Here is a 16,962-nt window from a genome sequence, read left to right as displayed (position 1 = left end):
CTGAGACAACGTCTGTCATCAGGAAGAAACAAGCCAGAGGTCACTGTGCCAGCCTCAGGCGGACTCTGGGGCCCCAGCGCCATGATGGGCTCCCCCGAACAGACCCTGGTAGAGAAGTGTGGCAGCTGGGTGCTGGGTATGTAGAGCGGGGCCAGCTGAGGGAAGGGTTGGAGGAGGAGAGCAAAAAGGAGACAAAGGTCAAAGGGTAAAAGGTCAAAGGGTAAGGCAGGGGGCGGGGGAGCTGCTGAGGGGAACACGTACTCTGCAGACTTCCAGAAATGTCCGGGGTGTGACAGGCGGCGGTTTCGCTTTGGCAGTTTCTCTAGCATGTCCATGAGCTTGGTGAAGGTGGGTCGCTCTTCCTGCTCAAAGGCCCAGCAGAAGAGCAGAATGTCCTAGAAGAAACCGGCGAGCCATGACTGGATCTAAGTGGTGACTTTACTGAGCCCTCACCCAAGTCTCAGCACCTGGGCATTGCTCTGGGGCTAGCCATTTGTCTACCCATCTAGCCCACTTCACATCTCTCCCTCATCCACCCTTCCGTCCACTTGCTCAGCATCCACCCATCCACTCAGGAGCCACTGTCAATCTACCCCCTGAAAAACATAGCCATCCCACCCACCCATCCACCCATCTATCCATCCCTCAACTCATCCATCCATCCATCCATCCATCATGCATCCATTCATCCATCCATCCACTCACCCACCTACCCATCCTTCCTTCCTTCCCTCCTCCCTCCCTCCCTTCCTTCCACCCACCCATCCATCCACCCACCTACCCATCTATCCATCCATCCATCCATCAATCCATCCATCTATCCATCCATCCACTCACCCACCTATCCATCAATCCATCCATCCATCTTCCTTTCTTCCATCCATCCACCCACTTACCCATCCATCTATCCACCTACCCATTCATCCATCCACCCATCCATCCATCCATCCATCCATCCATCCATCCATCCATCCACTCACTAATCACTTACCCATTCATATACACAGCCATCCTATGCATCCATCCATCAATCTGCCTACCATCTACATATCCACCCATATCAACTCATTCATCCTTCATCTAGCACCCATCATTTTTCATTCACCCGTCACCCATGAACACCACTATTCATTTACTAAAATCCATCCATCCAACCATCCAACCATCTACATGAACCCATTCATCCTCATTCACCATCCTTATTTCCATCCATTCATCCACACATAAATTATCCACTCTCTCATCTATCTATCCACTCACCACCATCTATCACTCACAATCCACATAATATTCCATCCAATTATCTATCTATCTACTCTCCACAAAGCATGAATCCCCGTAACCATTCTGCTAAATCAATTCACTTATTTAGCTTCATCTGTTATCTATCTATCCACCCATTCATCTTATCCCCCACCCACCCTCCTTCCTCTTTTCTTGATTAGCCACTCTAGTAAGTTAGGGAGGCTCACTGCTACAAGGCCTGAGATATATCAAGACCAATAGTAGCTCCAGGGAGTGTCTTGGCATTTTTCTTGAATGTGAGAGATGGAAGGAAATCCTGAAGTCTCTAGCTACATCCCACTCGATTAGTAGGTGTCCATCAAAGTTAGAGAGGAGAAAAGCTAATTTCAACCATATCCTTGCCCAGGAAGAGGAACCTGGAGGCAGGTGGTCCTGATGAACACCTGGTGTAATTACTGCTTTCCTGACTTACCCATCTTCTGACCAAAAGAAAGGATTCTCCCCAGTGTATTCAAGAGGAACAGTGTTCGTTTACAGTCAGGCCTCTTGGTTTCTGTCTAGCATACTCTGAGTTAGATAGTGGTTTAATACTATTGTTAGATGCAGGTAAAAATGAATGCTAATACTGTTTGTGATATTTTAATGAATATTGTTTAAAAAGTAGCAGACCAGGTAGGTATTCATTGTTTTATCTGAAGCAGCAAGCCATTGCCAGGAGGGTGACTAAGTGTTACTGCGCCCCTGGTGGCAGGCCCCTGGAATTGCAGGCATAGTGCTGAGAACTGGCCCTTTAAAGCTCCAGGCAGATCACTTTAGTCACTCTCTGGGAAAGCTTCTATAACCTTCACACGCAGAACCAAGAAATCCCAGGACTGTGTCTGAATCTCTCCCTGTCCCCCTTACTCCGCCTTTCTTGGGACTTACCGAGATTTCTTTTCCCATTCCAATCTGGCTGAGGTTGGGTTTCATGCCTGCTCCCATCTGCCAAATTATTGCCTCTGCTGGTTGAGTCTTGAAGGGCCACTCCCTGGCGTGGAGCTCATACCAGATGGTGCTGTCAGACAGAGGACATGGTTGAGGAGGCATCGCTGGACTGTGTCATTTGTGGCCCAGGAACTCCCTCTTCACCCACCGTACAAACAGAGGTAGCCTCCTGGCTAGCCATTCTCTTTGCGGTCTCTACCCAAGAAGCTGCTATTTTGTCTAAAACCCTCTAGCAGTTAGCCATTAGGCTGATACAGCTCTACACAAGGTGGTGGCCATCTCTGACCTTATACTCATGATTCTAGGAAACAACTATACTTGAATACTTTATTCATGAGGTTGCTCTCTATGGCCTCACATAAAACACTGAAAAGGGTAGAAATAGCATAACATCTCACTAGTAACCAGCAGATGTATTATAGTAACTCCCTAAAATGAAGGGTGCTGTATTACCTCGAGAATATTTGCAAGACATTTTGTGGCGTGAAAAATTCTCAATATATCACTTTAAGTGTAAAAAGCAGGATGAAGATGGACATGGTGTGTGTGTGTGTGTGTGTGTGTGTGTGTGTGTGTGTGTGTGTGTGTGTGTGTTTTCAAGACAGGGTTTCTCTGTGTGGTTTTGGTGCCTGTCCTGGATCTCGCTCTGTAGCCCAGGCTGGCCTCGAACTCACAGAGATCCGCCTGGCTCTGCCTCCCGAGTGCTGGGATTAAAGGCGTGCGCCACCGCCTGGCTGGATATGGGGTCTTTAAAATCACTATGTATGCATGGATGGGGGAGGATCACGAAAGCCAATAACATGCCCATGAGGAGTAGCGGGGTGGGGAGCTTTTACTTTTATAGCTGTCGGTGCACTGTAAGGATGAATCACAGTGTGGAGCGGCAGAAGGAAACAGAGACTGTGGTGTGATGAAGACCGACCGAAGTCTATGCTAGTGGGATGAGTCAGTGCGAGCTGCGCCTCCCTTTCTCTGTGCCCACAGAAGGGTGTCTATGTGGAACGCCAAGCATCCGCACACAGTGCTAGGATTACTCCATGGATATCTGCCATGCCACATGTCCCATAAATCACAACGGGACAATAAAGGGAGAAAGGACGCCAGTGCTGAGGTTGGCCACAGATGGGGGTGGTGGTGGCTGGATGGCACATCAATGCCATCATGAGGCACCATCAGTGGTGAGGATGGTGGCAGAGGAGCTTGGGGAGGCTGGCATGTCAGTGAGCTAGCTATTCTGTGGCCAATGAAGTCCGTTCCCTGAGAGGCAGGTCTCTCACCTCAGGAAATATCTCAATAAAAAGGATGTTTCCTCCTCCACAAGGTGACCTCTGGGCTTCTCTCTCTCTCCCTCTTCCTCTCCCTCTCTCTCTCTCCCTCCCTCCCTCCCTCACCCTGTCTCTCTTTTCCTGAGATAGAGGTTCTCTCTGTAGCCTTGGCTGTCCCGGAACTCACTCTGTAGACCAGGCTGTCCTGGAACTCACAGAGATCCACCTGCCTCTGCCTCCCAAGTGCTGGGATTAAAGGTGTGCGCCACCACATCGGGCTCTCTGGGCTTTTCTTTAAGGAACACAAAGGCACTCTGGCATTCCCTTGACTGACCAAGGGCTGTGTTAACTCAGGTCTTCACAGGCAACTTTATTTTATTTAAAATTTTGTTTTATTTTTTAATTAAGTCTATGTGTGGGCATATGCACATGACTATGGAGGCCAGAAGAGGGTGTCGGAGATTCAGGAGTTACGGTTGTGAGCTGACTGATGTGTGTGCTGGGAACCAAACTTTAGAGTTTTGCAAGGGCAATAGGTACTCATAACCATACAGCCCTAGATGACCTGGTTCATCTCTCTAGTCTCTAGGTGTGCTGCCCAAATATAAGGTGAACAAGGACAACAGCAACAGACATGTTAAAGTGGCCGGGGACAGCCCAGGAGGCCTCAACCCTACCCAAAGAACTACAGGATGCTAAGAGCAGGAGAAACAGTCTTCCCCAGGGAGGAGCACACCCATTGGTTATCCAATATCAAATGTTCGGTCTTGAAACACATACAAGTAGCATTACACAGACTGAGCAGGTTATATTTAAGGATGTGAATATATACATATATGCATGCAATATCAATGAATGGGAAAAGAAGCTATGAATTTGAAAAACAGTAAGGTGTGGTATATGGGAGGGTTTGGAGGGAGGGGAGGGAAGGGAAAATGATATCGTTACATTATAATCTCAATTTTAAGTTAAAAATAAGTAAATAATAAACGGAAAAAAATCCTTTCTACATTTTATTTTCTTTGTTGCTAGGGAGGGAGCCCAGTGTCTCACGGGTGTTATGGTTTATGTCTTCCATCACCGGCTTCAGTGTGGAAGCATGATGCTCAGCTTGATTGACAGTGTCTGGAGGAACGCGGGTTTGGTCTGCTTTTGAATTGCTGGGGTCGAACCCAGAGCCTTGTACACGCTAAGCAAGCACTCTACACTGAGCCCCACACCTAATGCTCAGTGAGTCTTCTTATTCCAATGCTTTGACTGGTTGGCTACTTGCTGGCCCTGGTGAACCGTCCCCCGCCTAGGTCAGCTGGTTCCTGTAGACAGGGAGGGGCTGACCAGGGAGTGTGCCCTTCACAACAAACCAAATGACTCAGAACACCTTGGCCAGTTGTTCACACTTAAGGTCCATGTCCCCTCCCTAACCCCTCCATCCAGAGCCCAAGAAGTGATTCCAGTTCACTGATTCGCTCGCTGTTACTCTCCTTCTTGTGTGCATGTGTTCCTGTGGGCACACGTGTGTGTGTGTGTGTGTGTGTGTGTGTGTGTGTGTGTGTGTGTGTGTGAGTGTGTCCGCCTGTGCTTATGCACACCTATGTACACACGCAGGTGGGTGCCAGTGGTCAACCCATGGCATCATTCCTTAGGTATGTCCCCCTTGCTTGCCTGAGACAAGGTCTCTCTACGTAGCTCTGGCTGGTCTCAGACTTACCATGTAGACCAGTCTGGCTTTGAACTCACAGAAATCTGCTTACGTATAGCTCCTGAGTGCTGAAATTAAAAGTGTGTGCCACCACACCCAGCTTGATTTTTTTTAAGATGGGGGTCTCTCACTGGCCTGGAACTCATCAATTCATCCAGACTGGCCAGGGAGCTCCAGGGATCCCCCTTGTCTATTCATCCCCAGTGCTGGGATCACAGGCATTCACTACCACACCCAGCTTTCTATTCCGGTTCTGGGAACTGAACTCAGGTCCTTGTGTTGGCATGCCACGCACTTAGGACTGAGCCATCTCTCCAGTTCCTGGAGAGGTTTTATTAAGTTTAAATCTGCAATAGAGAGAAGCAAGGCTTTGAGCGTAACTCGCTCCCAGGTCTGTGGGCTGCTGTGTTCAAAGCCCCGGCCACAGCATTAGGATGGCCCTGGTCCAAACCCCAATTCTGCCACTACCAGGTGCTGTACACCTTCTCACAACCATCTGGCCCTGCTTTCCTCAACCGGTCGATCCAGGACAGCATGGCCCCCATTTGGAAAGGTGTTTGTGAAGACTGCACGCTACCACACACAAGAAAAGCTCAACGCAGCGTTCAGTACACTTCCAGCAGCTTCTTTATGCTCTTAATCATCCCTGAACATGAGGTTCCCTGGCAACAGGATGCTCCTAATTGGCGGGAGTCCGAGAGCGCGGGGTCCATCGCAATCCAACAGTGTCACCAATAAAAGGCTCATTAAAACTTCCTTCCTAACCCAACTTTTAAGAGGAAAAAATTCACTTTGAGGAGAAAAAAAAATGTTATAGATGAAAAGCCTAGTGGGAAACCAATTACTTACTCTAGTACATTTTGTTAATTACATTTTTTTCTTCCGTTAAATTCACAGTAAAAAATAAACCAACTTAATTACTGCAATTTGGTTCCAGATAATGATATCTAACTAGATAAAGATTTGGGGATTAACTAGTTAGACCAAGTGATGGCTTCTTAAGGGGTTCAAACGACAGGCTCTGAGGCTTGAGATCTTCTTAAAATGCACAGTTGGGGGCCAGCAGTGAGGGCACAGTGGGGGGCTTTTCTCCTGGAGGCTGACTGCCTCTCCAATGCGCCTCAGGGATGACAGGTCTAATTGCACCAATCTACAGCCTCGCAGCTTCCTCGGTCAGTGTTCCTGGCACTAGCTCCCCACTCTTCAAATCCATCCCATAAATAAGGCAAGGATCAGGGTGGCTATGTATGTGACAGGGCACAGCTATTTCCTAGCTGCGTTTTCTCATCTGGTGGTGGTGGTGGTGGTGGTGGTGGTGGTGCGTATCTACGGATGTGTTATAGTGCTCTTGTGTGTATGGAAATGACACGTAAATGCACATGCGTGAATATGTACAAATATGTGGAGATCAGAGAGCATGTTGGATATCTTGTCTCCATTTCTCTCCACTTTATTTTTTTTGAGGCAGGGTCTCTCACTGAATTAGTGGAATCACTAATTCACCTAAGCTGGCTAGCCATTGAGCTCTAGGGATCCACCTGTGTCGGCCTCCCCAGCATTCAGTCGCCCAGTTCTTTACATAGTCACTAAGGTTACACACTAATGTCCTCATGATCCTGTAACAAGCACTTATGGACTGAACCATCTCCCTAGACCCCTGCTTGTTGTTGTTATTATTATTGAGACCTGTGCCTATGTCTTGGTCCCTTCTCATTCTTCTATGTTCTGAGAGCTTCTCATTTTTGCCCCCCATGGCTGCAGATGTTACACAAATACTTCCTCTCCCAACTCCAGAGGTGACATGGATGTGGATTCCCCCGCTTCTGCTAATCATCTCCAAAGTTGGTCAGGCTCACTGTGCTCATACCCAACTTCTTTCCATAGCCCAACCATGCCTCACTTCCAAGGTCACTACCTTGGCCAACACTGCTCTTCTACTCACCGATGGCAGCTATCTCGGGACCCCATCACTAAATCCTAGCACGTATACCCTGTAAAGGCCTCTTTATTTTGAGCCCATCCCCACAGCTTCTGATGGATGGAATGACCCATACCTCCTTATGTGTCGGTCACCCAACCTTCACCAAGCCCTTCTCCGTTCAGTTATCTGTAGAGCACCCAGAGTGATCTGGTTGAACTGGGGCTCCTGCGGCCATCACGCCACTTGCCTGCTTTATAACCATCAAGGCTCCCTAGTGCCTTGAAGATGGAACTACACACCACCATTAAGTCCATGAAGGCCTGATCCTGCTTTCTCCCTTAGTGTCTCACCTCAGCCTCATTCCCAACCCAACCCCTCGTCCTTCAGGACCTTTCCCATGGCTACATGTTCCTCCACTGTAGATGAATTATCTTCTCCCTGTCTCCCTTCATCTGATCTCGGACTCCAGCTTAGGAGTCATTTCCTGCTGGAGGGCCTCCCTCACCTCCCAGGTTGGTACAGGGATCCTCTTTCATCCCCAGGGTCCCGCCTTCATCCCCAGGGCAGCATCCCACTTGTTCCTGGAACTCTACAAGGCAGAGTAGAAGTTCTCAAGGAGTTGTAAGGTCAAAGGCAGGATCGCAGCTCAGAAGCATAGACCTTGCCTCGCATGCGCAAGGCCCTGGGTTCCAGCCCCAGCAGCTTGACAAGCAGAAGTCAAAAACAGTTCTGAAACTCCTTCTTTTCTGAAAATGGCAGAGTTAACATTTCCTGTCCTCGAGAGCCATCTACACTTGGTGGCTTGTCTACAAGGAGCACATGTTAGAAGGAGACAGCACATTCCGAGTTACAGTAATTGCTCTCCTATTCAGCATACTTGTCTGAACTCAAAGGAAGTTGTAAGGTGACAGATGTGTGAACTGCCCTGGTTTCCACCATTATGCCAAGTACACATTTATCAAAGCATCCTGTTGCATGTAAATACGACATTCAAAGAGAAAACTTAAAAAAAAATATATGGTGGGAGCGATGCTGTGTAATGCCTCAGACTTGGCTCATATTTGCCACAAGGCTATTTGCTATCATGTTGGGAGCTGTCTGGAGCAGCTTCCACACAGCAGGGTGGACTGCTCTGCACAGTTGAGTGAGCATGAGCAGCCATCTTGGAAGTGACCCATAGGCACCTGATCCACAATGAACATTGTAACAATGTAACAGTGAATTGGTATACAATGAACAAATGGATGAAGGAAAGAATGAATGAATGAGTAGGGTAACTTGCCATGGCCCCATAATCAGAAACCAGGCATAAAAGTGTGCTGCAGACCTGGCGGCGGCGGCGGCGGCGGTGATGTACGCCTTTAATCCCAGCACTCGGGAGGCAGAGCCAGGCGGATCTCTGTGAGTTTGAGGCCAGCCTGGTCTACAGAGCGAGATCCAGGACAGGCACCAAAACTATAGAAAGAAACCGTGTCTTGAAAACAAAAACAAAAGTGTGCTACAGTTCTATTACATCCTCCTCAGGTCCCCCAAGCTCACTCAGAAGTCCTACCACCTTGCCCTTACCAACCTGTGCCCTGACTCTTCCAAAGATGTCCCTAGGCAGTAGCTCTACCCACACTGTGGAGGTCAAAGGCCAGGATGTGGCCCACTTACCCGAGAGCAAAGACATCCGAGTGCTTGGAGAAGGGGAGCTTGTCCTCTTCTGTGTCGGGGGACAGCTGACGGATGATCTCTGGGGCCAGGTGGCACAGCCAGCCATTCTGGATGCGTAGCTTGTCTTCTCGTCTGCGGAGACAAAGCCCGGGAGAGCCTTGTTTTGTAGCACCGATCCCAGGTCCTGGGAAGACCTCTAACAGCTTCCTACCCTCCTCTGTGGACATTCCCTGACCGTCTGTATGAGGCTGAGACCCGGGGTGAGGCTCAGGGAGAAGGATGATGGAGGGAAGCCCAAGCCACCCTCAGGTCCACAGCTTCTGGACCCTCTTGCTCATCTTCGCTGAACATGGTCTGTTCCTGTTGTTCTTATAAGTTGTGTTCTGTTGCCTCTAGGGAAACTATACTGGGTGGTTTTGTGTGTCAACTTGACACAAGCTATAGAGTCATCAGAGGAAGGAGCCCCCACTGAGGAAATGCCTCCTTGAGTTCCAGCTCTAAGGTATTTTCTCATTTAGTGATCAAGGGGGGCGGGCCCAGCCCATGGTGGGTGGGGCCAACCCTGGGCTGCTGGTCCTGGGTTCTATAAGAAGGTGGGTTGAGTAAGCCAGGGACAGCAAGTCAGTAAGCAGCACCCTCCATGGCCTCTGCATCAGCTCCTGCTTCCGGGATCCTGCCCTGTTTGAGTTCCTGTCCTGACTTCCTTCAGTGATGAACAGCAAAGCTGAAGTGTATGCTGGATTAACCCTTTCCTCCCCAACTTGCTCTTTGGTCATGGTGTTTCATCACAGCAACAGAAACCCTAACAAAGACAGGAACTATGCAAAAATCTCACAGATTAATACCTCAAGTCTCCCCAATAGTACATTCTAGTAGATTCCTAGCACCAGATCCGCAACTGTAAACAAGACTAACAAGGTATGAGCCCTTGCATTGGTAGGAAAGAAGAGCCAATGTGGATGAATTAAATGGAAAAAAGGCCACACAGTGGGAAACACTTCACAGAGTCACAACAGAGGCCTGTGACCCAGCCGAGGACACATCCGACATAAGCCTTATGTGGCAGAGGATCTGGCCATGTGAACACAAGGATTATCTTAGCCAGAAGGGAAAGCTAGGTCAAAAACCCAGGGAGGTGACCAGAGGAGGGTTCCAGAAACCAAGAAACAGCGGTGCACAGGAAGGCAAAATGCATCCCATGTTTGAACCTGGATACTGGGAGTTGGGCACTGTCCTTCCCCCCATGATAAACAGCGGTGCACTGGACATCTGTGGGAAAATGCTGTCACTATCTGCCACTGTCCCCGAGATAAACGTCTAGAGGAAGGAAGCAAAGTTGCTCCAATACCTTGAACATCTCCAGCAGATCGGAGCCTTCCATTGGGGACAGATGACTAAGTGGCCCTTGCATGAAGTTTCCAATGACCAAAGACTACTACAGAAGGGGGTGTCAGCCAAGGGACTTGAGCAAGAAACAGGCACATCAAGACTGGGCACCGGAAGCCCTGTAGTCTCCATGGCAGTCCCTAGGGGGACCTGGGCTGGCTGCATTCTATGGCTCTTCCAGGTAGGCTTCCTAGCTATATGAGGTGTGACATGCTGGTCCCTCCAGGGCACTCAGTCAGAGCCCCCATCATGATGTCCCCCACGTCTGAACATCTTCGGGGACAGTGTTGTTCTATCTAGTCTCTCAAACGTGGCGGCCACCAATTCCTGTGGCTTTCTCGTTCTTCAAAGGTGGACACTATGACCAAAGGGATGAGATTAAATATATCTGTAGAGAGAGAGTGTTTGTGTGTTCTTGACACACGCCTAGAGGTCAGAGGTCAAACTGCAGAAACTGGTTCCCTTCTGCCCTGTGGGTCTTGGGGAACGAACTCAGGTCTTCAGGCCTGGTGGCGAGTGCATTTATCTGCTGAGCCACGGCACCAGCCCCAAGGATGGAGCTTGAGATTTAATTCCACTTTAAAATTTTAATTGTCTCTAGCCTCTCTCTCTGTCTCTCTGTCACACACACACACACACACACACACACACACACACACACACACACACAGAACTCACGTGGCGGGTTGGTCAGAGGACAACTTGCAGGAATCATCCTCTCCCTCTATCCTGAGAACCCTAGGGATCAAACTCCGGTCATCAGGCTGGGCAGCAAGTGCCTTTACCCACTGAGCCGACTCACAGACCCTGATTCCACTTTAATTAAAGTTAAATCTGTGCAGATACATCTGTCTGGCTAGTGGCCCAGATCTAGATAATGATTTACTAAAACCAATTTAAAAAAAAAAAGAAACTTAAATTTTAATAAGTGACTTTTAGCACAGCCATAAATAGAAACTAGTATTTTTCCAATACACATTAAAACGAAGACAGAAAGTGCTTGTCCATTCCCTCCTTAAAAATCTGCTCACAGCCTACCCTCTCAGAAACCCCGGGCCTAAAGGAAAGAACTCTTAATGAGGCAGCAGAAGTTTGGGGGTTCAGGGTTCCAGAGCTGCTGATGCATTTCCTAGTTGGGTGAAGGAGGCTAGGAACATTCTAAACTTGCAGTTCTCTAGGCCCTTTTTTCCCCAGAGGGCACACAGCATCTATCTGGATAACACAGATATTCAGTGATCCCTAGACAGGGGCTGAAGAGAGGAGATTGAGCTGGGAAAATCACAGCAGCTTCAGCCTGTGTGTATGGGGGCTCTCGGTGGGGTGCCTCTTCATCCAACATCGGGGCCATCCGTCCACTGCCTACATTCCTACACCAGGAGCCAGACACAGTCAGGTGGCCACCATGAGATCAGTTCTAACTCCGGGCTTCTCGTCTCAGGGCTCAGAAACTCTGGATGTTTCTGTCAGGTGGGGCTATTCTGTGCTTTGTACCAAGTTTCCTGGCAACCCTGGCCTCTAGGCAGCAGTTGTTGGTAGCACCCCTCCCCCAAGAACCCCCTGCCCCCCTCAACTGTAGCTAGGAGAAATGTCTCCAGACCCATCAGCAGGAAAAATAACCTCCACTGAAAGTCCTTCATTTAATACATACTGGAGAAGAGGATGGTCCAGATTCTAGCGTCAAGAATGTCTCCTCTACTGTGAGCAAGGAACATGGTAGGACATGTCCCCTGCTAGTACAGAGGGCCCAAACGCTTCAGCAAGCCCCGGGGTTGGCAGAGTTGAGTGACATCTGTCTTCTGGAATCAAGAACACCCGCTGGCATTTAAGGATGTAAGGACTCCTGTGTTGCTTGTTAGCTGTGAGGCCTCAGGCACACTCTGGCCTCTATTTTCCCATCTGCCAAATGGGCACATTCATTCGTGCCTCCGATAGTGATGGCAACATGAGAGTGTCTAGTTGAGGGCTATGTCTGCTGCCAGGGCCATGTGACTACTGGATAGAAATTAGTCTATACTACATCCTACTCACATACATTGTATCTGTTTATCTGGAGGACTGAGTCCTAAGCACGAAAGTCTACGGCAGAATAGTGGACTTAGAGTAGGTTAGCCAACCTTGCCTAGGCACTGCCAGTCCTTCCAGGGGCTGGTGGGCTGGTGACCACTGGGACAGGAGAGGGGGGTGGGGTGGCGGACACTCAAGTGCCATCGGCCTGGGGCTGCCGTGCGTAGGCACATGCCTGGGAGAGGGTTAGAAGGCGGGCTTGGTGCATCCACCCCAGGGTGTCCCGTTCCCATGGCAATGGACCCACCGATGACACGTCCAAATCATCCTCATTATGGTTATTATTATGATTAATAACAGGCTGTGCGAGGCTGGCACGGTAGGGCTGGCGTCGTAAACGACACTTTTGACACTTTTTCCTGGGGGTGGCAGAGCAGCTGTTTGCCGGGATCTCTATGGCCGTCCCTTTGCGTCCAGTCGGGGTGGGTCTCTTCCAGTGCGGGGGGGGGGGGGGGACGCTTCTGGGAAACCGCAGCCTTGGGGAACCCGGGCCCAGTCAGCCCATTGCATCCTGGGACTGTTAGTTTGAAGTACTGTTGCTTCTCTCTATGAAGTCCCATGACCACCGCTCCACCCGTCCTACAGGCTCAGGGTGTCAGGCGCGCATGCTCAATGAACCTAAGTCCCTATCTTCTGTCTTGCAGCGTTATAGACTGGGATTGTCCCCCGGAGTCTCAGGCTGAAGCCTGGACTCTCAGCGTCACTGTCACTAAAAGCAGGGCGTGTGGGCTCGAGACCTAATGTGTGCAACATAAAAGCAGAAGGAAGGAAACTGGGGAAAGAGAAGGCCGGGAAGAAGGGAGACACCCAAAAGAGGGCCGCGGGAGGCTCAAAGTCAGCAGAGCACACGAGGCAGAGGTGTGCGAATGTCACAGGGAAACCCGTCATTTGGTGTAGGTCGGTAATTTAGTCTGTCTTATGTACTGATTTTTAAACCTTTGAAATTACACTTATTAATTTATTTGTTGGGTGGGGGGAGTTGGAGAGCGTGTATGAAGGTCAGAGGAAACCTTGTGGGAGTTCTCTCCTTCGACGATGTGGATCCCAGGGACCAAACTCAGGCCATGAGGCTTGGCCATTACCTGCCTTGCCCTCTTAATAGCATACACACACACACACACACACACACACACACACACACAAAACTGTATGCCAGTTATATACGTATTATATATATGGAATATATATACATATATAATAAAATAATACACACACATATATATATATATATATATATATATATATATATATATATATATATGATGGGGTTTTTAGAGAGACATTTAAAATTAAACAAGGCCTAAATCCAGGGCCCTAGGCAACAGGACTATCATACTTAGAAACTGGTGGTTTGAATAAGAATGGCTTAGTCACCCCAGAACGGAACTATTTAAAGGATTAGAAGGATTAGGAGGTGTGGCCTTATTAGAGAAAGTGTGTCACCGGGGGTGGGGAGGTGGGGAGTGGGTGTAGACTTTGAGGTTTCAAAAGCCCACACCAGACTCAATGTCTTGCTCACTGCCTGCTGATCAGGATGTAGCTCTCGGCTACTTCTCCAATGTCATGTGTACCACCAGGCTCCCTGCCCTGATGACAATGGTCTAAGCCTCTGAAACTGTAAGCGAGCCCCCAAGTAAATGCTTTCTTTTATAAGAGTTGCCTTGATCACGGGTCTCTTCACAGCAGTAGCACAGCGACTAAGGCAGAAGTTGGAACCAGGGACTGTGGTATGGCTGTGACAGGTCCGACCATGCTGTTTGTTGGAGAGATATGGAGGACTTTGGGGCTAGAAAAGCGGGTGGGCACTCGAAGCAGGGCTAATGAGCCTTCCTAGTAGGAGCATGGAAGACGGTGCTGAGGGCGATTTGAACTGCGGGGACCCAGCTCAAGAAGTTTCAGAGGGGAAGGACATTAGTAGTATGTGGCCTAGGGATTGTCATCGGGATATTTTGGCAAAGCATGTGGCTGCTTTTAAAGTCCTTGTCCTAAAGGCTAAATGGAAGAGTTTTGGATTCATGGGCCTGAGAGATCTAGCGGATCTATAATGAAAAGCAGCAAGCTGGACCGAGAGAAATACAAAACGGACAGTGTGAGGAGAAAAAGGCACACCAGGAAATGTACTGGAGCCAAATCCTCTGCTCAAGGAGATAAAGGTTTTAAGAAAGGCCTGATTTAACATGAAATAAAGGGAGTGGTGACCTCAGGGCACGGCCCCACTGCACATTCCTCAGAAATGGGCACCAATTCCCATCTTGGTCAGGGTTACTATTGCTGTGATGAAACACCATGACCACAAACAATGCGGGGAGGAAAGGGTTCACTTGCCTTACACTTCCACATCACAGTCATCATCAAAGGAACTCAGGACAGGAACTCAAGCAGAGCAGGAACCTGGAGGCAGGAGCTGATGCAGAGGCCAGGGAGGGGTGCTGCTGACTGGCTTGCTCCCCATGGCTTGCTCAGCCTGCTTTCTTATAGAACCCAGGACCAGTAGCCCAGGGATGGCCCCCACCTGCAATGTGCTGGGTCCCCACCCCCATCAATCACTGATTAAGAAAATGCCCTACAGGTTTGCCTACAGCCCAATCTTACGGAGGCATCTTCTCAGCTGAGGCTCCCTTCTCCTTGATGACTCTGGCTTGTGTCAAGTTGACAAGAACTAAGCCAGCACAGCCATGAGAAGTTTGTCTCCTTTTCTTTCTCCATCCTTTCCTTCTCTTCTCTAAGCCTTTCTTCACCCCACCCCCACCCCATCTATCTGAGAGATCATACAAGGACAGAGTGAGGAGACAGCCATCCATAAGCCTGGAATAAAATTCTCTGCAGAAACAGTCAGCCAGGCCTTGACCTTAATGCCCCAGAACTGGGAGAAAATATTCCCTGTGTACTGCATCAGCACCCCACACCTGCCACCTTGTTATAGTAACCCTGGTTGGTGAAGGCCCTACAAAGCTCTCAGTGGCCATGTGATGCCTGGCTGAATGGAGACACAGGCCTGGGCATTTAAGCCTCCCTCCTGAGAATGGATTTGTTGCTGCCTGTAATTCTGACTCCCTTGCCTCAGCTCCCATCGTCCGCTCCCAGGCTGCTAAGCAGGACCCCAACTATTCCGTGTTTGATGGTGTCTCCTATCTCCAACTTCTTGTTCCTGTTGCGCATTATTCCTGAGACTCCCCTCTCCTGACATTAGATGTACTGACAGCCAGGATGGGCCAGAGATGGGAGGGGACATTGTCTGGACAGGGCGAGAATCCACCTTATCTTTGAATTGGCTTGATTCCCTTCCTGATTGGTCCACACTGAGTCCACAGGAGGAATGGAAGGACAGAGTACCCAAGACCCCTCGCTTCTCCTTCCTCTTCTCTGCAGTGTGGCCTCAGCAATACCACAGAGTAAGGAATACAGTCATAGACTCCCGCCCCCGCCTTCCTCAATGAGGAGAGCGGGCAGATATAGTTAGGTGTTACATTTTAATTGTGAAGTGGTCCGTCCCCAAAGGCTCACTGTTGGTGGCCATTGTGGGAGGTTCAGCTAAGCAGACCATAGCTGGAGGTGAGTAAGTCACAGGGTGGTGGTGTGAGTCTCTAAGAGGATCTTGTCCCTCCCTGGCTACTTCCTGTCTTTCCTTCTCCACTTTCCATGAACCATGGGGTGAAGAAGTTCCTCTTCCACGTGGACCCTGCCTCCATGACGGCTGTCCAAGTCCATGGGACCAGGCAGCCGTGTTGAATCCAAGAATCCGTGAGCCACGCTAAATCTTTCCTGAAGCTCTGTGTATGTGTGTGGTTGGTAGTTCGTTCACCGTGAGGAACTCACTAACACTGCAGGTCGCCAGGAGGGAGAGCTCTAACTTTATGACCAGCCCCAAATCAAGTTAAAGAAAACGCTTATCCAGCCTCCATCAGTCCCACGTAAATACTTAGGTTCACAGTGACGTCACCAATTGTGTCCCGAACCCTGCTCTGACCCCGGGGTCCTGGCAAATGAAAGTGAATGTGGTTCTCTCTGGCAAGCCGGGGGACCTTGGCTCTGCTGTGGAAGGAACCCCACTCGGTCCTTCGTGGACTCCCTCCCTCCATGTGTCTACTGGCCTATTCGTCTGGTTGCCTCTACTTCTCGTAGCGCCATAGACAGTTCTAGAAACTGAGTACATCCTGTCTGGAAGGGGGAGACAACACCAGAAGACAGAAACCAAGGCTGCTTGCTGTACATCCCCTCACCCTCCCCCCACCCCCGAAACAGCTTATGTCATGTTTTGTTAAATTCCAAGCACTCTGACTCCAATTCAAAGGTAGCTCACAGCAGGGATAAAAATCCTTTGAGAAGGCAGGAGGGTGTCCCTGAAAGAAATCAGTGACTCTCCAGAATGGCAGAAACTTAAACACAACGAGAGAAATCACAGTGCTGTCTTCCCTGCGGAGAGAGGCCATTCATTATATGATGCAGGGGGGTTCAGATGTGTGTGTCATGCGTGTGTACACAGCGCACACTCCAAATTAAAATCCGCGAGGGCAGACCTCCTGAGTTATAGGCTGTTTATTTGGGATCAAGCTGTTTCTCGCATGGCTGACTCAACGTGGCTGGCTCCAGGGTGAGTGGCCTCTGAGAGTTAATTACTTAAAGATGGTTAATCATTCCCTGGGTGATCCTGGGGAGGTATATGCAAATGAGCGCTAATTACAACACAGCAGTACAGCTATTTGCCCTGCATCTGATGCCACTCAGGGTCCTGTGCTGAATGC

General features: G+C 49.4%; 1 protein-coding gene across 2 annotated transcripts in view; it reads right to left on the bottom strand.

Annotated features, from left to right (window-relative positions):
- Ksr2 (kinase suppressor of ras 2) overlaps positions 1-16,962 on the bottom strand; it is a 382,945-nt gene that overhangs the window by 11,246 nt on the left and 354,737 nt on the right. For both annotated transcript variants that reach the window (XM_028878818.2, XM_028878819.2), the window contains exons 17-19: positions 8,771-8,902; positions 2,170-2,299; positions 262-395 (exon numbers count right to left, since the gene is read on the bottom strand). In XM_028878818.2, coding sequence (XP_028734651.1) covers positions 262-395; positions 2,170-2,299; positions 8,771-8,902 — 396 coding nt within the window. The remainder of the gene's footprint in view (positions 1-261; positions 396-2,169; positions 2,300-8,770; positions 8,903-16,962) is intronic.

This window comes from Peromyscus leucopus, chromosome 23, assembly GCF_004664715.2.
Source record: "Peromyscus leucopus breed LL Stock chromosome 23, UCI_PerLeu_2.1, whole genome shotgun sequence".
NCBI lineage: Eukaryota > Metazoa > Chordata > Mammalia > Rodentia > Cricetidae > Peromyscus > Peromyscus leucopus.
Note: the sequence above shows the minus strand (reverse complement) of the source record. Positions and strands in the feature narration are given on the sequence as shown.